At 32.4% G+C, this 26,053-nt stretch overlaps 1 protein-coding gene across 17 annotated transcripts in view; it reads right to left on the reverse strand.

Moving 5' to 3' along the window:
• LOC146995590 (inositol polyphosphate-5-phosphatase A-like) overlaps positions 1–26,053 on the reverse strand; it is a 214,360-nt gene that overhangs the window by 55,990 nt on the left and 132,317 nt on the right. For 13 of the 17 annotated variants that reach the window (XR_015043160.1, XR_015043161.1, XR_015043159.1 and 10 more), the window contains one exon: positions 918–1,030. Coding sequence is in view for 14 of the 17 variants with exons in the window: in XM_085824465.1 (XP_085680591.1) it covers positions 918–1,030 (113 nt within the window). In the remaining 3 variants the exon portion in view is untranslated. Of the gene's footprint in view, positions 1–917; positions 1,031–10,761; positions 10,812–26,053 lie in introns of all 17 variants that reach the window. The other 4 variants (XM_085824475.1, XM_085824474.1, XM_085824473.1 and 1 more) reach the window with 2 other exon arrangements.

Genomic DNA, 26,053 nt, shown 5'->3' on the forward strand with positions numbered 1-26,053 from the left:
AGGTTTACTTAACAGTATTATATTTCATTCACATTATAACTCAGAATGCACAAAATGTATATCATTTAAAGAATTATCTAATTGTTGCTACATGTTCTATTCAAATACTATAATAAAGCTAGAACTATGTATAAAAGAAATTAAGCAAACAAAACAAAACAGAAACAGTTTTTCACAGACGATTGAGTATTTCTCATTTAATTAATTCAGTTCTCACTTTGCGAGAAGGCAAAAATACATAAAAACTCAAAATATCTACATTAAAAATTACGAAGTACTAAATCTCAAGAGTGATAACAAGAGTGATGGCTTATGACATCATAGTTTTTGGGAATGGTTTTTAATGCAAAATATATAAAGTAATTGTAGGTACTGTGGAACATATGAACACTATTAGTTAAAATTGCTCATTTATAGAAATAAATCAAGTGCACAGCCAAAATTTGGTACATAACGACTTCAACTGAAAAACAAGTGTTGTTCATACATTATTCTTTTTGTTTTTAAGTGTGATCCATTACTAATTTAATTTAATGATGATTTAATTTTACACAGTCAAAAAAAAAAAAAAAAAAAAAAAATCTGAAGATTGATTAGGTGAAAATACAGATAAACTGCTTAGTATTTTTCTGTTACTTGTATTATAATATGGGTAATTCTATTTTCCTGTGTTTTTGCCTCAGATTAAATGATTTTTAGTTAACCATAAGCATGTTCCACAGTATTACCCCAATACACCAAGAGTTTAGTAATTCATAGTCCCCTTGAAATATGTTTGCCAGCTATTTGATCAAAAGAAACTAGAGGGATTAAATTAATGCAGAGTAAGAACCAAAGATTTGTTATGAAAATGCTTTTAATAAAAGCAATATGCAAGGAAAACAAAGAATTTAATAGGAAACATTTTTAAGGCTTACAAAAATAACTGATTATGTTTCTTACTGTATATTTTTCTGGACATCTGATATCTTCATCAAGAAATATCCTTAACTGACCAAAAGGAGACAGCTGTTCACTGGTCATGAGAGCTCTAAAAATACAAATTATATACACTTTAACACTTTCCTGAAAGGAATAAATAAAAAAACTTCTACAACCAATGTAAAAACACTATAACATTTCATTACTTATCAGTATGCAATTACAGATGCTTTAGCAAGAAACTTAGAGAGAACAAAATATTAAATGTGGATAATCTCACCAAAACTGACATCAAAGCAGAATAGCACTGAAGTAATTTAATTTTTATTTAAATATATTATAAACATTTAAACAAAGTGTGTGGTCATGTGGACATCTTTGACAAGGTACACTGTTTTGCTGAAAATCATATTTACCTGCTCTGCTTAACTATCAAATAATTCTAATCCTAGAGGCACAAGAATCCAGTCAGTTAGTTTTCCCACTTTCGATTAACAAAATATATTAAAAGAATGTCTGCATCTGCCTGTTACATTATTATTACATAACAAGTTCTATGAAATACATGATGTTAGAGTGACAACCAATAAAAATGTCCAATGTTCATTCCTCAAATGAGTAATATAACATACATAAATAAAGATTAATTTTTGTAATCAAAGCAAGGTCTCTTCACAAGATTTCTCAGATGAGGTAAGTTTTCAGCTCATTTTATATTACATAAATATAGTTAAGAAATGAACTTTGATCACATCCTTATAGTCACTAAACATACTGAATGCTGATGTTAAGAATATTCTTTACATAGCAGCATCCAGAATGATGCCACAAGCTTGGAACACTCTATATCTTTTAAAAGCACACAATTCATTCAACTCAGAAATTTTATATGCTGAAAATAAATCCTCTATAATTTTCTACCTTCACCTTTCAAGCTACATGTGTGACTCATGAAAGCTGTATTAAATGATGAACAGTCTTTATGGCCGTAAAGGAAGATCATGATATTCAAGGAACCATAAGGAACACACAAAGGCATTCCATAAAATTAAGTTTTTTGAAAATATATTAATGATGAAAAATTTTCAAGCACCGTTTCATTGCTTTATGTAATTAAAAACATTGCTATAAAAAAGGAATTACATGATGGCTTAACTCATTATAAAAATGCTTTAAACTGAAGCATTAAAATTTTTGCCCTTATGATATATTTTATATTTTTATTTATTTATTGTAATTTATTTTTCCACCAATCATGCCGATTCTTCTAGAACATATTTCATGGTGTTAGCTATATTCTGCTGGTTTCTAAGCTGTAGGAAAAAAAGGTAATGAGTGCTAACCCTCCCCAAAACAAAAGGGAACAAAGAAATTCAATCCATTTAAATTATTTTAGTTTTTCTATTCTCCAACTTTTAGCAAAAAAAAAAAAAAAAAAAAAAAATTGTATTCCCACATTTCTTCTAAATATTTTACTTCTGAAACATCCAGAATATGTAAAATTTCTCATCTAATATTTATTCAGAAAAATGGTTCAAAGCTAACCAAGACTGTTTTTTTTTTTAAATTATAGCAATGAAAAGTCCAAAAAGCACCAAAACTATAACTCCTCATGCATCTAGGCATCATTGCCTTCATTGAGGCAATTCTGTACTTCTTCAGAAAGAACTGCATCACTGCTGAGACTAAAAGTTAAGGCTGCACTTTTTTATCTAACTTGCATATTATCCCTCGTATATGGTGTTTTTTTTGGGGGGGGGCAAGCACACTAAAATGAAGCAGACAATCAGTTGAATGACAAAAGGAGACAAAGATACTAAACACAGATACCAAAAACCAGGATTATAATGACCATATGGCAAAACTTTCAAATTGGCCCTTGTGACAGCAGGCACTTTCATGAAAAAAGGATGACAATTTTATACACCAGGTCTGAGCATTCTATGACCCACAGGTCACAGAGCAACCCACTTCAGTTTCAGAACTAAGGTAAAAGGCAAATATGAAACAAACACTTGAAGAATATATAAAAACATTAATTGAAACTAAATAACAATAACATTTTTGTTTGATTACAAAGTTCCAGTCAAGAACACACATTTTTATTTTTAAATTTAAATTGTAGTATAATTTCAAGAAGAAATTGATAAGTTTGGCAGTGCTGTTCTATAATTCTTTGACATCTGAGAACATTAATACTGTTAGCTCAATTCTCCTCATGCACTCTGAGATGTTCAGTAGTCCAAGAATGACTTCAGTAGCGAAAAAAATCGGCATTTTGTTCAACTTATAAATGCAAGCAAATATTTTCACGCACAAAATTTATTTTAAGTAAGAACAGGCAGAGCTTAAACACCAAAAATTCAGATGCTTTTGTTATTAAAATGTTATAAATAAAATTCACTTACGTTTGTTTTTATACGTAAAATTGTAATTTAAATTTTTACGTTTAAAGTTTAAAGCATATTAGAATTATTTTCTCAAACAAACTTATAATTCACCCAAACTGATGGTTTTAAAATGAAAACACCACTGGCCCAAAACATCTTAATACACACATTGTGGTTGATTTTAACCCACAGCCAAAAAAAGGTTGCCAACACCTGCTACACATCATTGCAAGTCAGTTCCACTAAACAGCATTTTGTATAGCACCTTTAATCTTTTGATGTAAAATTTTATGTTTTGAAAATAAGCTTTATCATTTTTGCATATCTACTGCTTCTAAATTTTGTAAATATCTGCAATTAAGATGTTTTTTCATATTAAATCAATAGTTGTCTTCGAATCTTTTTAAATTGCATGGGCCTTTACCAGCATAATAGGCCACAGGATCACTTTGCTCAGTTCTGTCCCGATTTTCATGGAGATCAACCCCCAAGGGTAAGGCCTAAAGATACCCCTCTTTCCTAATCGCTATCGCTAAGCCACTCAACAGGACTTCAGCTCACCATATATTTATAATGTCATTAAGCCACACAAACATCATGCCTCCCAGAGGATTCAAACCCAAACCCAATGAAATATACAGAAGCCAGGACTACTAAATATTATACCGATAAGGGCAGCATAAACCATATCATGATGTGACACTGATGACTTTTATATTTAACAGTTTAAAAATCTGAGCAGAACTTTGTTTCATTCATCATAGAAATCAAACTACAGGATGAACATTGCAAATCAGGGGCAGCTTACTACTGCAACATAAAACACATATCATACAAGGCTTAGAATATATATACTTTGTCAGCATCTGCTCAAGGAACCTGTAATCACTTTACAGACAGACATTTTCATTACAGAAAATTACTAAAATTTTCAAATTAGCCGAACTTCCAAAACTGCGCTGACATGGTATGTCATAATCATCTCAGTAAATTTCTTTTCCTACCTGAGTCACACTATTAATGCCATATTCTTTATAATGAGCGTAAATCTTTACTAACATAATCATAGGGAACAGGGGCATGTAAAGACTTATATTTCACAATTTTTATAAAATTTGTTTCAGAGTTACATTTTAAGTAAAAAATAAAAGCTTAAAACTTTTACTTAAAATAACCTTTTACTTAAAATAAGCCAAAAATTTTTGTTGCACACCAGTTTTATGAAACTGAATATAATTACAACTAAAAGTGTTTAAAAACAACAGATATATTCTTGATTATAAGGAAAAACTCAACCATAAAAATGGGGGGGGGGAAATAGCTTCTACAATCACTTCTACAAAAATAAAGTCATTACTGATCAAATAATAGCAAATTTATTGGAATTTCTCCCTAGTACCAAATCACTCCACATATGTACTCCATCTTTAGAAGATTTGATTATAAACTTTCCATTACCCCAGTCCCATCAGTCTGAAAATCGTTATAATCATATAAATCAGACATTGCCATAGTAGATACTTCAGGCATATATATATTATACCAAACTGTAGCAAAGATACTAGCACAGAAACTCAATATATGACTCAACATCCAGAAAATTATCAACAATGATTACTCAACATAAAAAAGGTATCTCCGGGTTCTCTGCCAGCCACTTCATTAAAGAAAATAGCAAATTTTTGGTTAAATTCTTCACCAAGCATCCATATTCAACAATTAAATGCGACAAGGTCAAAATCATACCCAAACCCTCTCAGAGTTCTCAGAGTTCAAATTACTTTATCTGCATTCTTTACACAACTTTTAATCTAGATTAAAATTTATTTCTATAGTGTTGCTTATTACATATATCCCTTCCTTGAACTTCTGATTTTTGTTATATATTTTACTATCTTCGGATTTTACTGGTTAAGTGCATAGAAGCATTAAACAATATTATTTTTAAAAAATTCTTTTTAAAATAATATTGTTTAATTCTTAATTTTTTTTAGTTAAAATTTCTTTTTTATTTTTAGTTAAAATGCAATCTTGCAGATAGTAAACTATTTACTTTTTAATTATTATTTAACTCTGAATTAGAATTTTCATAAAATTTGAAATTCCCATACATGAAATTCAGATATATTACTGTCGTATTTATAATATGTTATTGGCCATGCTTAGAACATTGCCATCAACAATGTGCAAAATTTGCTGAGTTTTTGAAAATCAAAGTTACAGCAGAATATACCCAATATTTGTCCATCAAATTGCTTTTGCCAATAAAGGTAAAAATATGACATTTGACACATAAACACTTTAAAATTTTGGTAGCAAATAACTTTCCTGTGCTACTGCAACCATATTATTACATAAAACTCTTTTAAATTTAAGGAAAAATAATTATGTAAAAACCTATATAATGTAATTTTTTATTCAAATCCTGGATCGCTACAGTTATATTTAAGAATATTTCACACTTTTCATAATTATAAAAAATAAAATTTTAAATTCAGATACAAAAAATTGAACCAGATTATTTAATTTCCATGTTTGAAATCATATTCAGAGACCATGCACAAACTGAACACAATGTTTACATTTATACATGACGAAGATAATATATAAGTTTATAAAAAGGTTTCTGATGTTAATATTGCATCATCTGAAAAATTCTGCATTGTTCAAATTGAAGTATGTTTTCTTATTATTTTATTACTTCTGATACTGAGTAACCTTGATCAAAGTGGACATGTTCAAATACAATCTTTTCTACTCGCACTGCATAATTCTAGAATGTGCTGGAGGCCCACCAGCGGCCGAGCGGTAAAGTCGCTGAACACTGGTACTTCGATCCGAGGTTCGAATCCTGCGAACGGGCTGGTTGCATGGGTGTTTTCGTGGTTTTCCCCATGTGTAACATGTATACGAGCCAGTTTCCCTTAGAAAGTCCTGCACGAAGGCATCCCTCCTCTTAGGCAGATAGCCCTCGAGGCTTTGCCATAATTAAATAACCTAACCTAGAATGTGCTGGGCACAATTTTTTTTTTTTTTTTTTCAGAACAGTGCTAAGAACAGAGAACCTATAAGTTATTTTTGTCATATTATGCTCATTTATTTTAAAATGGAAAAAAAAAAAAATGCTAATTAGATTGCCAGCAAAATGTGTGCTGTTTCTTATGACACAGTTCCAAGGTAGTTTGAGAACTACAAGCCTGTAAATTTCAGCTCTGAACTATGCAACATTACATGAGAAAGATCATAAGGTTAGCCAAAATAACTCTTTTGGTTAGTAATACCAAAAGGGGACTGCATCCAAAAAAAATTAATGCTTTGTGCATGGAAAGACTACAAAGAAATTATATACTACAAATTGCTGCCACCAAATCAGACGAATTCAGAAAAATACTGCTTCCAAATGGCAGTTTTAATATTAAAAAAAAAATCAATGCAAAGAGCCTAAAAGTGACCAACCTTTCTATCACAACTATGATTGGCCCAACATTTCGATGAATGTCAGACGAAAACATACTGAGCATGGATGAGATGTTTTGTGTCACCCACCCCCATATTCAAGACCTTGCCCTCTTGGATTTGCATCACTTCAGGTTACTTAAAGAATCTCTGAATAGCCTGCAGTTCATTTTTTTTTTTTTTTTACATTATTTAACAACATGTCAATAACTTCTTTTAAGAATGATCCTAATGATTTTTTAAAATGTAAATTTTTCAGGTGCTTGAGAGATGTCACAGAACCAAAACAAAAATTATAGGGGCAAAAACTCGGAATAAAATGATGCTAAAAAGTTCAATGTAGGTTTCCTATGTTTCTGCTTAGTTTCATTTGTATTTATCATCAGAAAATTTTAGATGACCCAACAGATTAACTGATAAGCATTCTATGCAAATTGTTATAAGTATTATTCAACATAATGCTTTTCAAAAATGAAATTTTATTTACAAAATCTTAGAGAACCCCTGTACTAGAAAACACTGGAAGACTTTAGTATTGACAAACAGCCAACTCGTAGCACTGTTTGAATAATTTTAAAATGAAAAATATTTCTAGTTTGACTTTCATTGTATGAATATTATATCATGATTCTAAAATAATAAAACTTTATAATTAATGAGATCCTCTCAGCATTTGAAAGCTTATCAATTAATTAGATAATTCATTCAGCATACAATATGGATGATAATTGAAAATTAAAGTAGGTTACCCTCTAGTAAACCACAAAAGAATACCACTGAATGACATTTCCGAAGGAAAAAAATCACCTCAAATTATTCTAATATATTTATTAATAAGGCATCTCAAGGCAAATTGACAATGATGCCAAAAATCCCAAATTTTGAAATTAAATATCTTACACAATTTTTGTCATATTGGAAGTTAAGCTTGTGTTTTATTTTTCATAACAGGGATATAAATTTCCTGAATGTAAGAATTACAGGCCCCAGGGAACTGCATAAAAAATACATTTTGTATCATTTGCAAAATTCAATTTTTTGAACAAAAAAGAAAAAAAAAAAGGGTGGGCTAAAGCATGAATATTCATGTTATTTAAAACTTTTTTTGTAACTGGAAGTAGATATCCTTGATTAACAGTTGTGAAAATAAAGGCTGTGTAATCACTTTTCTGGACATGGTTTATACGTGCGTATGTGTTTGTGTACATGTGAGTATTAAATGTTCATTTATCAAGAATAATTTGTCAATTTTTTAATTTTAAAAACCTATTATATTAGTAATGAAACAATCTAATTCTATAACTGCAAAATTAAATATATACAATAAATTAAGAACACATTTACCTTAAGAATTCTTCAACATGCCCCATAGATTCTTTAGTGTTTTTACCTCCAACTTCTTGGCAATGCAAGGTTATAAATTTTGGTTGATAACACTTAACCACTTGAAAAATTTCACTTTGAATGAGCACGTATAACATTAACTTTCTATGCATGCAACAGAAGGAAATAGTATTAGCCTCGAATCCTTTTTTATTCAAAAGGGGAAAATATAACACTGTCTGAACAAAAAATTAATAAATATTAATAAATACTACTAAATTTGCCCCTGGGATCAACTAAGTCTCATATACAATTAAATGAAAGATGACTTTGAAAGTTGAATGCTACAGAAATATTTTAATTCACCTTCAAAATTTTCTCATAGAATTCAAAATTTAATCTTACAAATGAAGTACTTTTTTGGTATTATATTCCCCCCTCCTTTGTTTTAAAACAGCTGATGATTTCATTTTGGTTAGAGCTATTTTAACCTCACTCAAACATGTATAATCTCAAATGTACGAGGGCCATCCAGGAAGTAGATTACGTTTCCGTCTGTGTCCGCTAGGGGCGGGGCTAGCGCGGCCATCTTGGGGTCAGAGCGTTGCGCAGCTCAGTCTGCATCTAGCCATGCTAGTGAGAGGTTCGTGCTGTGCTCCGTTCAGATACTGTGACGGTTTGAAATGTCTGTGTTAATTGAAAATCCCGCGAGCTGCGCTCAGTAATAAGGTTTCTGACTGCAAAAAACTGTAAACCGATAGAAATCTATCGGCAGCTTCGTGAAGTGTATGGGGACAACATTATCACTGAAGGTGGAGTGAATCAGTGGGTCATAAGATTTCAAAATGGCCGAACCAATGTTCACGACGAAGATCGAAGTGGGAGACCCAGCACAGTGACCGCCGAACTTCTCGAAAAAGTCAATGCTAAAGTCCGTGAAAATCTAAATTTCACAATAACGGAACTTTCTTTGAGTTTTCCACAAATTTCGCGAAGTTTGTTGCACGAAATCATCAGCAAAAAGCTTGGTTACCACAAGTTTTGTGCAAGATGGAAGGCAAGAAGAGGTAACGAAGTGGTTGAAGGCGCAGGCGGCCGAATTTTTCGACGAAGGAATTTCCAAGCTCGTACATCGCTACGATAAATGCCTTAATTTGTATGGTGACTATGTAGAAAAGTAGTATTTGAGTGTGGCTTTCATCTGTATATAATAAAATTTGTTTCCTATACTTTGTTTATTTTTTTATTCCAAAACGTAATCTACTTTCTGGATAGCCCTCGTATCATAATTCTGTGTGCATTACATCAATAATATAATAATTTCATTCACAGACAGAATATAAATATTTAATACATCTTACTCCTAATGTTTCTCGTTTCTCTAGTGGATTTTTTTTTTTTTATAATTGTTATTCGATTTAAAAGCGCAATTTTTTGTCTTCTAAAATATAAGCTATTATTTGAGGCATTATGCATTTGACATATAAAATTAAATCCTTAGCTGGGTAAACATAAATATTTTCATTACTTTTCTTATTCCAAATTACTCATTTCTACATCAGGCACTTAATATTCAGCCTTAAAGCAGTTCACTCATTTTTACACATCTAATTTATAAATGCTTGAATTAATTTTATTAAAAATATCATTCCATCATTTCTAGACACAATATAAAATTAAGAACGCAAAACAAAATTGTTTTTATATGTGCTTTCAACCAATTTTTAAAAGTTTTCTGTACTTAAAACTCATTACCACGAAAGGGAAAAGGAGATGCAGCAAAATTTGACAGATTGCAAGGACAGATTTAATATTCTAGATAATATTTCATATATCCTCAAGAGAACTTTTGGCAATGTCCAGAATTTGCCAACCATAAAATAATACTACTACAATTCAAGCTTTTTAATGAATTGGATAATACATCACTTTTTTTATATGCCATGATGAAGTATCATCCATGTAGTATATGTCATTTCCATGTCCATATGATTAACAGGGGAAATAATAGACTCAAACTTTTAAAAAGATTGCCTGGCATCACTTGGGGTTCCTTGACTGATACTCTTTTGACCTCATATAAAACTTATGTCAGGCCTGCTTTGGAGTACGGGGAGTGAACTTGCAAGCCACTGCCTCCAGAACCTGTCAAGAAGATATTAACTTGATGCAAAATAAGGCACTCAGGATTATTACTGGTGCAGCTGGTTCCATTCAAATTGCTGCCATAGAGATTCAGACTGACACCGAGTCTTTAAAATTTAGAAGAGAAAAGCAGGTTTTAAAACTCTGTGATAAGTATGAAAGATCGAATTTGAAACATTGGAATAAGTATTCCCCCGCCCCCCAACTGAAAACATACAAATCATTTATCACTTGTGTTGAGGAACTCTGTACCCTATATAACATCATGCCTACTTTACTCCACCCTTTCCAGTTTGGCCTCTCTCTTCCTACTATTAGAGCTCCTACTTATAATCTTGCCATCGGTATGTATTTTGACTCAAGATCCAACAACTTTGTTTAATATCAAATTTATTTCACTTTATAAACACATACATATTAATGCGACTATTTACATGTATAGTATAATGATCAAATGATCCATACATTTTAATGATAAAAAGCATTCAGTATCTCAGTAACGTAACTTAACTGCTGCTTACTTAACTGCTTAGAACAGGAATTTTCCGATCACAATATTCAAATTCAAAAACAAAACTGGTTGCCAGGTTCAAACATAAAAAAAATTACAAAACAAACTATTAAATAATAATAAAATGGAAATGCTAAACTTAACAGGAGTCACAACGTCCTCCTTAAAAACGAGCCTTAAAAGCAATGCAAATTGAAGCAGTGAAAATGTATACATATATAATACACATAAACTTTAACGAATGACATGAAATTGAACTAAGAACTATAAATGTGTGAATATAAATATAACAATACAGAACAATAAACACACAAATAACATTATAATTATCAACGTCTAAGAAAAAGTCAATAGCAGTTCATTAAGTCCATCCGTTCACCAGGCACTACTTGACGACCGTTTTGAATTACCTTTACATCTTCTGGAATTTCACTATCACAAGACCCAAGCATTTCACCCAGGCAGTTTTATGACTTTTAATTCTGACAACTTTACCAAGACTAAATTTTATTGGGCTGTCAGAATTCACATGGCAGATATTGCTTGCTACAGACTGACACGGGGGGGGGGGGAGTCCCTATTCTAGAGCAAAACCATGTTTCCCACAAAATTTTCAGCTTGCACTTTTATTATATTCATATTTAAAGTGAAAAAAATTTATAACTGTAAGTAAGGATTTAGCTGCATCTACCAAGAACACAACACCAAAACAGATTTTCAGTATTTAAGAACAATATAATCCTCCTCCTCCTCCCTTTTATTTTTGATTTGATAGTTATATTAAGATCAACCAAAACCTCAACCTCTTAAAAAAAAAAAAAAAACCTTCAAATATACATATTATTAAGAACTTATAAATCATCTTTGAATGAAATTATTGAAAAAAATTATTATTTAACATACTTGGAAAAAAAAATTATTTCCTGCAAGATACCAAGCATTTTAAACAGTTTTCCTAACAAGTGAAGCAGAAACACAAGTATTGTTAGACACAGAGACAGTTTGCTACAATTTATTCAAATATATCCATCTCTTAAAAATTACAATAAAAAGGTGGTTTCCATTACAATTAATACAGTCTTGCTGCATTATATGAAAAGATACTTTATGATAATATACACCCATAATGAAATCGCAAATTTGCTATAGACTTTGAAGAGCATTTGTGAATTCAATGCCCACTTACAGCAGAAGTATTTGTGCATTTTAACATTTATTCCAATGATGTCCAGTTTGCTTATTATTTTACATTCTTTTTTTCCCACAGAAGAATGCTCTCCTCATGTACACAGTGATCTGTTTTCCCCTTAAACAGAGATTAAACACAAATTCAGAAGACAAACAACAAAAATCAGCGTTATATTTACAAAATTTCCACAGGACTAGTTTCGATGGTTTTACCGAACCACCATCCTCAGCTGCAAAACCGCAAATGCGGTTTTGCAAACCGCATTTCTTACAAAAGCTTGTCTTGAAGAGAAGCATGTTATCTACGGCTGTTCTCCTCTTTCGGAAACCGCTTTGATAAGGCGATATAATATTATTCTTTTCCAAGAAGTAGACTAGGCGGCTGTTTACCATGTTTTCAAACAGCTTACATATGCAACTCGTAAGGGTTAATTGGCCGATAGCTGGAGGGATTTCTTGGATCTTTCCCTGGCTTAGCAATAGGAATTACAACAGCTCTCCTCCATGCACTGGGAAAATTATGCTCCTTCCACACTTTATTGTAAAGAATGAGAAGGGCAATCAGTGAGTTATAGCACAGATGCTTTAGCATTTCATAATTCACGCCATCAAGACCCGGAGAAGACCTATGTGTCTGCAACAAAGCTCTCCTTAATTCAAGCAAAGTAAAGTCTCTTTTATAAGACTCAGATTTGAAAGAGTTGAATGCGATGGAATTTCTTTCTGAGCGCTGGATAGAAAGAAATGCAGGTGAATAGTTTCTCTTGGAAGAAATGGCAGCAAATGTCTCACCAATAGTATTCGCAATTTCTTCTATGTAGCTAATCACTCAGCCATCTTTTCCCAAAAAGGAAAGTGAGCGGTCTTAACATATTCTGCATGGTTTTTGAACTTTTTCCCAAACCCGCTTACTAGGCATAGAGGATGTTATTGATGACACATATGAAATCCAAGAATTCCTTTGGCTCTGCCTTCTTGCTTTTCATGCATTTGCTTTGGCTCTTTTAAATGCTATGAGGTTTCGCAGAGTAGGATATCTACAAAAAATGGTATACAATTCTCCGAAGTTCCCCCCCCCACACAAAGCATTCCTTTTTTAGGATGCAACCTCCTTCTTGATGTTACTATCATGTAACATTACTGTATAGAGCATTACTTGCATGGGCAAAATTTCTGTATTTAAACTTCTCAAACCATTTTCAAACTGTGTAATCAGAAACAGCCATTTGAACGAAACCTATGCCATAGCAAGATACTAGAATTACAGAAAGTGAGCAGAAAAGACCATATTTAAACATCTCCTTTGATAAAGTTCATTCTTTATCAGCAGTAATAAAATAATTAAAAGAAAATGCACTTGATTTAAAAAACTGCTGAATTTTCCAGATGATACAATATGTAATACCAATATATTACAGTAGCTTCTTCTACAAATTTTACAATGTACTGCATAATTTTTATGAGCTATCTGACCAGCACTTTTTTCCCTTATATAAAATAAATATGAGCATATGACCAAAAGGAATTGGAAGAATTAATACTGATGAGATACTGTTTAGCTAATAGTAGAAAAACACTCCTGTTTAAAAGTAAGCCGTTTGTCAGGTCCTAGTCTCATATACTTGAATGAAGTAAAGGCTTTTAATTATTTGCTATTTTATATATATTTAAAATAATTTTTTTGTTATTATATATATATATATATATATATATATATATATATACTTAAGGAAATGAGAAGAGAAATTGTAGTTAGCTCGCCAAAAAGTTATCAGGAGCTGTGGCTCCAAGAAAAAGTTCAACACAGTTTTAAAAAAAAAACAATTACATTGAGGGGTGAAAAATTAGGCTACAAGCGAAATAAAATGTAAATTATAAAATACAATCGTTGGATACAAGTTAAAGTCAAAAAATACATTAAATACCTATCGATGTGACAAGTTAAAACATATAAAAAACCAATCGATGCAACAAGTAAAAACAAATAAAAACATATAAAAATTATAAAGTGGAAAATGGTAAATTAGCTCAATTCGAGGTCTAACCTGGCTTTTCAAGGGAAATTTCTGGTTAAACGTCGAACCAAGCTAACCCCATTACGCGTTTCGCCGAAACAGACAATTGAAACTTTAGCGTTACGAAATTTTTAATTAATTAGATAAATTGCCCTAAAAATTTTTTTTAGTCTCAATTCTCTGTTCCAATTTCCCAACGCGTCTGCTCAAAATGACACATTAAGGTGTAAAAAAATGAAAATGCAACTCCGATGTACAACAATAATAAAAATAATAATAAATAGCGGTCTGCTATTAGTCAAAATATACAATAACGTATGGGCTAGACCTGCCATCTTAAAGAATTAAACCTTTATAAATTAGAAATCTGAAATTAAATTTAAATGAAATCTAACAGTGTGGGTCTTGCTAAGACCAAGAAAAAATTTTTTGAAAAAGAAACATAAAAAACAGACCTGTGGTTATGCAGTCTTTTCTATCGTGAAGCATAAACTGAAAGAGGTTGTAACTCCCCTCTGTGTCTTTCAACGCTCTCCTACTTGTCGTGTGACGTAAGAAGGGGTAAACAAAGTCACTGGGCAACAGCCTATGTGATAAGACTGTCCGTTGGTGGGAACTCGCCCCAACAAACTAAAGGGGGGGGGTCGAAAGACTTGGAAAAAGTTCAAAATGGCGTCAGTCAAGTTGTTTTAAAAATAAGAACTGCCTCAAAAAGTGAAAATGGCTAATTCAGCTAAAATTACTTAACATGGCCACAAAAGTAAGAGTAAAATGGAAAAAGCAGTCATTAGTTAATAAAAGTCATAATTCTTCAAGGTAGAGAGCGATCAAGGCCTCAATGAAAAACGAAAAGGCCCGTTTGTTAATAACAGGAGTAGAATTGGCCACATTTTTAATATTTGGTTTCAAAGACATAAGTCCACACAAAACAGACATAAATGAATATGAGAAGAAACATGACCTTTTAGACGCAAAGAACTTGTTACTACTCGATAAAATTATTTTCAAGTGACTGCAAGAAAAAGGTTTATCTTTTAAACAACAAACCTTCTGAACAGTAACTATAGAAGTACTGGGTCTTTCCCAGATTTAGATTGAAGACTCCTTTGACGTACTTACAGTATCCAGCTTATGAGTCTTACAGTTGTCTCATCTAGTCACATTAACTGATGATTATTTCAATTTTCAGGGTGTCATTCACATAAACATTAAAACACAGTCAGACTGACAAAAAAGTTTAAAATACTGCAGTGGTTTGTAAATGTTTACTCAGGTGTGAGAAACGTATGACTGCTATATGCCTAAAAGAGGCATTCCTTTGTAAAGGACATTCTGAAATCACTGGCTTATACAGTACAAAGTCCGTAATCCAGACTCGTCGCGACTTCGGCGATTCTGGATTAGGGGTTTTTCCGGATTATAGATCATCAATTTAAATCTGGTAAGATGGCAAGCAGAAATTATACAATTAAAAATATTAAACCGTAATTTATGAAATAAAGAGCAATTATGATCTAAAGGGTATCAAAATTTACAAAATAGCTTAATATTTATTTGTTTACTTTATTAAACATTTCTTTCAATGTAAGTTGTTTGCTTTGTTTTTTGTGCTAGATGCGCATACGTAAACGCATTACAGGCATAAAGAGAAATTATGATCTAAAGGTTATCTAAATTCACACATACACACACACAAAAAAAAAAAAGAGAGAGAGCTTAATATTTACTTGCTTACTTTGTTATACATTTCTTTCAATGTAAGTTGTTTAAGTTGCTTCATTTTTTGTGCTAAACGCACATGCGTAAAGCATACAAAAAAAAAAGTTTGTGGCTTTGAGGTATGGATTATAGATCATTCCGGATAATGGACTTTATACTGTATTTCAGTTACCCTCATAAAGAAAACCATGAAAAACTTGTTCAGTGAGCCCTAATTAAAAATCAGACCTGGGCCAAGTGAGGATATTTTAGTAGCCTTAATCTTTCAGCCATTGGGTAGTCACTCCGTGGGAGATATAAGTATCAAACAACACAGTATATATTTGCTAAGAATTTGCCACATGTTATATGTATTCAGAAATCAAGATGATCAATTTATGTACAGATGCATCTGAAATGTCTAAAGCTGTTCTTTATTTTTTAACAAACACTAATTAGTTAAACATCAGTATTTAAAGCAAACAAGCAATGAGATTGCAGCACTGAAGCATGTAAGTAAAAATTCTGCCTTTACAGGTATAAATAAAAGCTGAATTTTTGAATTACTACTTCCCCCCCCCCATTATATGCATATGTGTATTAAATGGCAAAAATATAGATAAAATATAAATCTTCATTATTTTTCTTTATAATTTGAAGCATCTCTGTCTTACAATGGGATATAACTCCAAAGTACAATCCATTATCAAAAAAGGAATCTGGCCATTAATTCCATAGCTTTACAATCATATTATTTCCCTATACATTTACAGACTTTTAAGAGTATATCCCTAGTTACAGCAAATTTTTGTCAAAGTGCTCAGGTGAAATAAAATACTTGAAGAGCTGGCCTCCATCAGTACTGCATACAGATGGAAATATATCCAACACAATATTAGAAAGGGATTGCAAAGCCACCTATTTAAAAAATATAGATATGTATTTACATATGTGTAAAATCTGAAAGCATTAATATGAAATAATCATTTTATATTATGCCCAAAGGGACACTTTTTTTATGTTTTGTAAGTTACCTTTATTAAATATCATTTTTTTCACCCTTAACCTGTAAAATTATATTCAACAGCAATATTACAAAAAAATTAAAAAAGAGGATATCGAAAATCAGAGTTTCCGATGCACAGTGTCGCGCGCTGAAGATAAAAACTTTTTTCCCCCCTCCCCGTACAGTGTTGCCATTGCTTGCTTTGAAATCATTGATTTTGTTAATCAGAAATTCATTTAAGTTTTACAAAATAGGAAATGCATACTAATACTAATTCCAAATTCGGGCTTCCAGATGCCCATATTCGAGTGGAGGACTAAATTATTTAAAATTTGATGCCTCTAGGTACCATTGTTTTTTCAGTGCGAGAAACATACATGCATTCATGCAGATTCTTTATTATTTAATTTCCTTATAATGCAGAGCTCTAATATTTGCTGGCAACAATTTGAAAAGTGAAATGCCGTTTAGAGTGAACCAATGCAAAATGGCAACCCTCTGGGCTAAAAAAAAACAAAGAATCTAATTAAAGAATGATCAACTACTGCAAGTTCATGATGTTCATACTTCTAATCTCAAATTTAAGAAGGCATAAGTTTAATTCTAAGTCAAAGCACAATCTAGCAACCTACATATTGTAATGCTTACTCATAAGAAAGATTTTCAGAGATTTCATGCAAACCATCTTGGAAAAATTACTGAGATACTTAATATGGCAAGCATTTAATGAAAAATTTTATCCATTTAATAAACTGTCAGTCTATATTTTACAGTCACAGCCTCTGTGTAATGAAAAAGAATAAATTTCTAGAAGGTTACAACTTAAAATTTCACATTAGCTGATAACTTAGGCACTAATTTTGTGTGAATGAAACACATTTATAATAGCTGTTCTAACCACAGTTTGTGCTAGGCAGTTTGCTACCCAAGTGTAGTCTCTATGGTTCCAAAATTCTGTAACTCAATGCCTCCATAAATTCTATAAATTTTGCCACTCTGCTTCCCATTGCCTCCCCTAAATTCTAAAAATTTTGCTACTCGATGCTTCTCAGAATTCTAAAAATGTTGCTCTCCCCCAGTGCAACCACACAGGTTGCACCTACTCTGGTGGCGGCTCTGGTTCTAACTTATTACACAAATATTTAATTTGGCTGAAGTTAAGATAGGCTCCTCCATAGATATCTCCCAGAAATATGCAGTAACAGATTATTATTTTTGAATAACACTCTCACGTTGATAAAGTACAGAACTATTTCAGACAGTTTCCAGAGCACAAACAGCACAGGTTAATTGAAAATGTCTGGATAAACCTGAATATTCATAATCTGCCTCACAGACACCAAAAACCAGCTCATTCTTGCCGTAAGAGGACTGCAACATAATGAAATTTTGCATACTGTTACAGGAAGGTGCAGCATTTTCAATACTTATATGTGACTCACATTACCAAACCCAACTTCCTCTTTACTTTACCAACATTGGTATGGTTAACAACCGAAGAAAATTCTGAACTGACTGATGATTGGAAATTTATTGATAATGTGATGTACAGATTTTTCATGCATACTACTTTTATAGTACATGATTTTGATTTATGTTACTAAATTCAACCGCTGTTACATTAAAAGTCATGCTTCCATGGGCAATGCAACCAGTGCAGTCACACCATAAGCAGATTTTTTTTTTTTTTTTTAATTTAGAAAAGCAACTTGTAGCAAATCTACAGATGGAAAATATTTTTAGAATTTAGAAGAAACACTGCCAGAATTCATGCATAGTAAAATTTATAGAATTTAGAGAAGTGCTGGACAGCAGAATTTAAAGACTCGCAGATACCACACTTGGAGAAAAAATGGTTAGCTTTGATCCTGATAATGCCACTGATATTACAGCCAAAATTTTCCACTGGTAGATATCCCAATACTTGTGGCCAGATAGCGCACTTTAGATAGTATAAAATTGACTGTGACCAAATAGCATAAAATTAATCTGGGAAACAAAAACAAAACAAAATCATAGGATACTTATAATACAGATATTTAAGTCACACTACAGAGCATACCTAAAAACAAGAGATCCTTTTCAGATCACATCAGATAGCCGATTTGTATAATATTTGGTACTAGCAATAATAGCTTAATACTTATGATTAAGAACAGGTACCATATATACCTGCGCATAAGTCGATCCCCCCGACTTTTGAGAAAAATAAATTTGCCACCGCTGATAAACAGCATGCCAATGTACTTGATAAAATTACACTCGCACTTTAGCAAATTTTTGCTTATTTCCATTTTAGCACATGATAAGCACGATGCAGTCGAAACATATCCCAAATCAAAAGGGAAGGTTTCCTTAAAATTACATATGGTTTTTAAAACCATAGATTTTGAAACCAATCAGTCATTAGGGTGTTGTCCATTCAACCATTTTTCTGGAAGCAAACATGAACACATGCTGGAAATGCTGTCAAATGCTGCACAAACAAATTTAATAAAAAACTAATAAATAAAATGGAAAGAATAAATAATTTTTTTTTTCTGTACGAACGATAACGATATATGTATGTGTGTGTGTGATTATGGCAAAGCCTCAAGGGCTATCTGCCTAAAGGGAGGGATGCCTTTCGTGGAGGACTTTCTAAGGGGAACTGGCTCATATACACGTTACACATGGGGAAAACCACGAAAACGCCCATGCAGCCAGCCCATTCACGGGATTCGAACCTCGGACCAAACTACCAGTGTTCAGTGACTTTACCGCTCGGCCGCTGGTGGGCCTAACGATACATGTAATAATCAAGTTTGCTGATGTGTCATCGATCAGTGACGGCAGATCTTCTTTTCTTTTCTTTTTTTTTCTTTTTAAAGGTTTTGCGTATAAGTCGACCCCCTACTTCAAAGTTTGATTTTTTTCCTTAAAATTGTCAACTTATACAGCATTTAAACTAAAAATTACCTTGTCATAGACATTAGTCAAATGTGAAAAGGACAATTTTATTATTTGTCACTCACTGTATTAACAATGGGTGGAGATTATAAAATCATGCAATCTTTTTCAAATTACTTTTTTTACTTATTTATTATGCCATCATAAAAGTGATAAGATGGCATGAAGGATCACAGGAATTACTGTAACAGAAAGTTACAAAAAAACATTTTGATAAACAATATTGTTTGTGCTTGAATGTTCAATTCATTGTTAAAGAAAAAATTAAATCATGAATCATAAATTAATCGTGAAGAATTATGAGTTATCAGTAAAGAAAATTCACTGTCTCTTATAACAGTAATGATAATCTACCTAGAGAATATTTTTAAAAGCTACACTAATTCAAAACCAAGAAACAGGCTCCACATATGCATATTGTGTAAAGATGATCAAATCAAAATAGTTTAGAATTTGTAGAATGAAAGATTATATTTGTTTCTTTCTTACTTAGAGATTACCATTACCCTAAGACAGATTCTGTGCTAATGCTGATAAAGCAAGCAAGCATCTCCAATAAAACCCAAATTTATCTACTCTTCACACAAATTTTTAAAAAATTTTGAAAACTTAAATGATGCCATGGATCTATTATACTCATACCTTTTTAAAAAGACCACAACTGCTAACTATAAGGTATTCAACAATATGTTGACAAACTTAGCATACATCAGATAAATGCTCACAATTAGATTATAAAGCTCATTTTACTTTTTGCCATGAATACACATTTTAAAATGACACTTTTAAGAGCATATACGAAGGCTCCTACCGATATGAAATTGACAATTTTAATTGATAACTATTTTACAAAAGCGTAAAAGCGTAACTGCCAACACTTTTTTTTACTACAAAGATACACTTTTACAGCACACACAAAGGCTCCTACTGATTTGAAATTGACAAGTTTTAATTGATATATATTCTACAAAAGCACAAATTGCTAATGTTTTTTCGTTACAAAGATACAGCAAATATGTAAAAACAATTTTTAAAAAAAGGTATGAGTTTTTTTAAAATAAGAAAAACATTCACTTTATATGGTATAGTAAGCATTTAATAAGTTTAATACTGTCTTCAAAATAAATAATACCTGCAAGGTAACAAAAATCATATTGATTTTTGCCATATCTACTCTTGAAGCTGAATTTTTACTGATTGTCATCAACTAATTAATGTTTTGTTCAAGAGATAAACATAGAATGCATATACATATATATTTTCATTAAAGCATGGTCAGGATTGTTTTATACATTTTGAAATGCTATAACATGAAAATAATTTTTAAGCAAATGCCAAAGTACATTCATTGTATATGGATAATTAATGGGGTAGTAACATATTTATCTCATTTTTCCACTTCCCTTAACCATTATACAATTAAAGCGGATAAAATTCCTCATTTTAAAACTTAGATCCGAGCTGCTTTATTGTGATCAATATGCCCTATAGTAATACAAATAACAGACATTTTTCTTACTATCCTTTCTTTATTATGAAAAAGAGATCCTTGTTACCTTGCATCATGTATAGGGCTGGTGCTGCAGATGATTTAACAAACAGAAAATGGTTATGGAGATAAATAAAAGAAATTTTCATGTCAAAGATACATTTTGCGCTGTATGACCTGTCACCACAGCTGTGGATAAAATCAAACGATGATTAATAGCACCTCTCATTTGATAACTAGTGAGAATGATGAGACACTTAATATTAATACCATTATGGTTTTGAGTCATATATGAAAGACTGGAAGCTCATTATTTTGGTACTACACTGCTGGCCATTAAAATTGCAACATGAGGAAGGAATGATCTGACGAACGTCAAAGGAAGAAGTTGGAATGTGCAAATCATTAGTATTTCAGCACATTTAGACGATGCAGGAGGGAGAAAAGACATCTGAAGCACAGCATAAAAGAAAAGTTATGTAGTGGATTTCTCATTCGGAAAGTGCTTTGTAAGGTTGGAGTTTGCTCAGAATATCATGTTATCCTCGGATAAGAAGAGGAAATGCTTACCTGCAAGTTTCGAAATTCGATAGAGGCAGGATCGTTGCCTGTCAAGAGTGTAGATTATCGTTCTGTGATATCACCGGTTGCACTGGTCGACATCCAACCACTGTCATGCGAATATGGAATCAATAAAGTGCTGAGGATCATACTGAACAGCATGCAGGATCTCAATGCCCTCCCATGACTAATGCCAGAAAGAACAGACATATTGTGAGGTAAGCCCTGCAAAACTGTATGACCACATCACGGACCATTAGTCAGGAAATGGGCAAGTTTGTAGCACGCCCAGTATCAGCTCATAAGGTGCGTTGACGTTATCAGCAGCGTGGACTATCAGGAGGGTGACCATTACTTCGCTTCCTTTGACAAAGTAGCATAGAGACAGACAGCGACAGGTGCACCAAATGACAAAGCTGGCTACAGGAGTGGCACAATGTCACCTTTCCAAATGAGTGCCGGTTCTATGTGCAGTATTTTGATGACCGTATACGTGTCTGGAGGGTCCCAGGAGCCTGCATGTCATCTGCTTGCATTTGATATCGACATAGAGGTTCTGCACCTGGTGTGACGGCTTGGGCAGCCATTTGGTACACGACACGCACATCTCTAGTTCGGATGGATGATAATTTCAATGCAGATGGGTACATTTCTGACTTTTTACGTCCAGTGGTTGTGCCCTATCTTCAAGACCCCTAAACAGTATATTCCATATATTCCTAAGCAATATATAGTAAAGATAATGCAAGACCACATGTTGCATGTCATGTTCGGACCTTCCTCGATACACAGGGTATTTGATTGCTACCCTGGCCTGCACAGTCTCCAGATCTGTCACCCACTGAAAACGTTTGGTCATGGCTAAATGAGAGACTGGCCCACCACCTCTCTCCAGCTAATACAATTGATGAAATGTGGCATAGACATGAAGCAGCATGGAATGAGTTGTCCATTTCTGTATTCTCAGCTCCATGCCTAATGGTTTAAAGGCCGTTTTAGCTGCCCGGTATGGCAGCTGTTTCTACTAAGTTTGCAACCCTGTAAACCTCCAATGTGCGTACATATTTAATCATTTTGTCTTCATACCACACTGTTTACATGCAATCTTTTTTGCATTTGCTTTCCTTCATGGTGTTGCAATTTTAATGGCCAGCATTGCACATTAATTGAATAATCAAAAATTTAGTGTTATTTGTCTGTGCAAGGTTTCATTACTTAAATGCAATGAAAATTAGTTTTTCCTCAAACAACTCATCACTGGAAATGAAAAGTAGACTTTACAATGTTAGTAAAAAAAAAAAAAAAAAAAAAAAAAAAAAAAAGATGGTCAAACCCAAGACGACCAACACAGGTGATCTCAAGGGCTGTTTTGCAGCCAAAGAAAATTCTTTTCTCTCCCTCTCTAGTGACAATAGAAAGAAGTCATATAATACAAGTTGCTCTCCAGCTAAATTTTTATTCCATTAAACACTGCCTATAATCAGAAAAAATGAACAAAGTCACTGAGAGGAAGAGGTCAGTTATTGCCAACAGAATAGGTACTGGAGTTCCACCATGACATAGACAAACTACATATTTGTATGAAGACTTGGCAAAAATTTTTATACTGATGTTTTAGTTCACCCATCATATTAACCCAGATCTTCAGCTTTCAGAGTACTATCTGTATATAGCTCTGCAAAATGCTTTTAATGGTTTAAAATTATCAGATTTAAATTTCTGTAAAAACACTTGAAGTAAATTTTAGGGAAAAGGCAAGAAAATAGAAAAAAAAAAAAAAAAAAAAAAAAAAAAAAAAAAAAAAGGAGGGAAGGAAGTAATCACCAAAAAATTAATTACATTAATCAATTGGGTCAGTGCCATGAATTCTACAAACAAGGTACATTTCAGCAATAAGAAAACTGGACGAAAATCACTGATAAAAATGCTTACAAAATCCATTATGTGTAATACAAAATTTAGAAATTTTAAAAACACTAAAAAATTGGGACAAATATATGTTACAACCTAGCAGCTATGACAAAGCATGTAAAAGACTATCTACCTATAAAAAAAAATAAAAAAAAAAAAAGGAAGAAAGTCATTATGGAGGATTTTTTTTTAAGGAACACTGGCTTGTATTTATGCTTCACCTATGGATAGCCATGAAAACAATTTAGTTTTTTCCAGTACAAAGTAAATTTCATATAGCACATAAAACCCAATCAAAAACCAAACTATTATTAATGTCCTATGGTTTTTTTTCCACACTGTCGTTGATCTGTATTAATAGCACTAAATAGATGGAAATATGTAAAACTCATTAAGTCATTATATATGGACGTTTAATCCATGAAACAAAATAAGGACAGAAAAGTCAAAACTCATGGACTGCACTGCATAAAAAAATTCACACTATAGGCTGACTTTTACAGATGATGTCGATTTTAAAACTTAATTTTAAAAGCTTTCATACTTTGGCTGTAGTAGCCGCCCAAGCAGTATACTGGGTATGGGAGTCAACTGCGATACTGAAGAGCCCGGGTTCGAATGCCGGAGAAGGCATGGATGTAAATTGTCTGTCCCCTCATAGGAGGCAATGGTGGCCACCTAATAGGAGCCTCCATAGTAAAATGGTCACCACTTCTGGCCTTAGAAGTCGCCAATGCTGATAAGGCAAGTGCCTGCCATTCGAAGGGGGTAACTTTGGCTGTAGTCACACATTCACACAAAAAAACAGTCTCTAAAAATATATAAACAAATACTACGAAACTCAATAACTAATTCTTGATGCTTATCAGAACAAAAAGAGGAAAAATATTGTGTTAGAAGTATTTATCAGTAAAAGAGCAGTAGAATGTTTATTAAACATTAAACAACACTTTAAAGAAATTTAAGGAATCATCTTTAAAACAGCAAAAGATCTGATCACAGAAATCAAGAAAAATTAAAAGACTGAAATTCTAAAATTATATGCATAAAATCAATGATCCCTTTCAACTTAAATACCACAGTAACCTTATTACAGAATGTACGCAATTCATTCATTGTCTGTCTGGCAGTTTAGTCTCCTATGTGTCATCTTTTAAGTGCCCCAAAATGGTTAATTTCTAGCATTCTAATATGATGAACTAATTACTGATTCAAATTACTTGTTATCCCATACATTCGGTAATAAATATTTTCCATGATTATCATTAATACAATAATTATTTGTTCTATCTCAGATAGAAAAAATAATTTAGAATTGCAGAACAATATAAGAAATTTCACATATTTAACTACAAATATTTTTTGCTCTTTTCAATCTATGCAAAATTTATAAATTATTATTTCCAAGTATGATCATTTTAAAATTACAATGCTGTTAAATCCAAATTCTAAAATTATTATGGCCTATGAAACTGCAAAGCTTCACTACATCAAATCTCACACAATTAGCACCAGCTCAAAATTTTTTTTCTTTCCATAAAGCCATTTACATGACACACACTAAGTTCTGCATTCCAATCTGAAATTTATGAACATTATGAACTAATGTTTGTAACTTACATAATTTTAACTCGTATCATAATTTTAATTCCAAAATAAGCATTTTATGTACAGAGTAATAGAAAAGATACAACAGATCAACTTAAAATTGCATGATATGCAAATAATCATGAAAGGCAATAAATTAATAGCAGTACACATATATGCCATTTATGTACCTCAGAAATACTGATTGGAAGCACTGTACATGGGTAGAACAAAGAGCTACTGTTAAGTTTCGGATTTGTGTTTTTCATTGCTCCTGTGCATAGGCAGCTTAAACTAGATCCTGTTAAGAAATATGGCTGCCATAAAAAAGATTTCCAACATTAACGGCTAGAAATCTATGGCATATTGAAACTGAAAACTACCTTTTGAGAAACTAACATTTGTGTTAAGATAGACTATTTGCATAGTGATGCAAACATGAGGAAAAATGGACTCAATGAAGTGAAAAATCACAACAGCTGAATCATATGAAAGACCATGATAATGGACATACTATATGCATAGTTAATTACTGGACAGTACTGCCACAACTCAAGTATTAGAAAAACTTGATGTACTGCAAAGCAACCAGTTACTGCACATATAGTTGAACACTGACATACCACTGGGAAATTTTTGCCAGGTACCCATTACTTCAGAATGCATATCATAGGTCTCTGAGACTGCTATGAGACCCTAGACTATTGCATATGATGGGATCAATGACATATAAAATTTTCATATGAATCCCCTCTGTAGCACCATGATGCCAACCAACGGTAGAACAGGGACAGACAGAGTAAGTCCCACATTACATATCAGAGTACCAATCCATCATCTAGCATTATGGTATAAGATGCCACTGGTTTCCAATTCTCACTGCACCGGATAACCACCATTACA

The sequence above is a fragment of the Stegodyphus dumicola genome, chromosome 9, assembly GCF_044657685.1.
Source record: "Stegodyphus dumicola isolate Sdum_Otavi_A_Nest chromosome 9, ASM4465768v1".
Lineage (NCBI taxonomy): Eukaryota > Metazoa > Arthropoda > Arachnida > Araneae > Eresidae > Stegodyphus > Stegodyphus dumicola.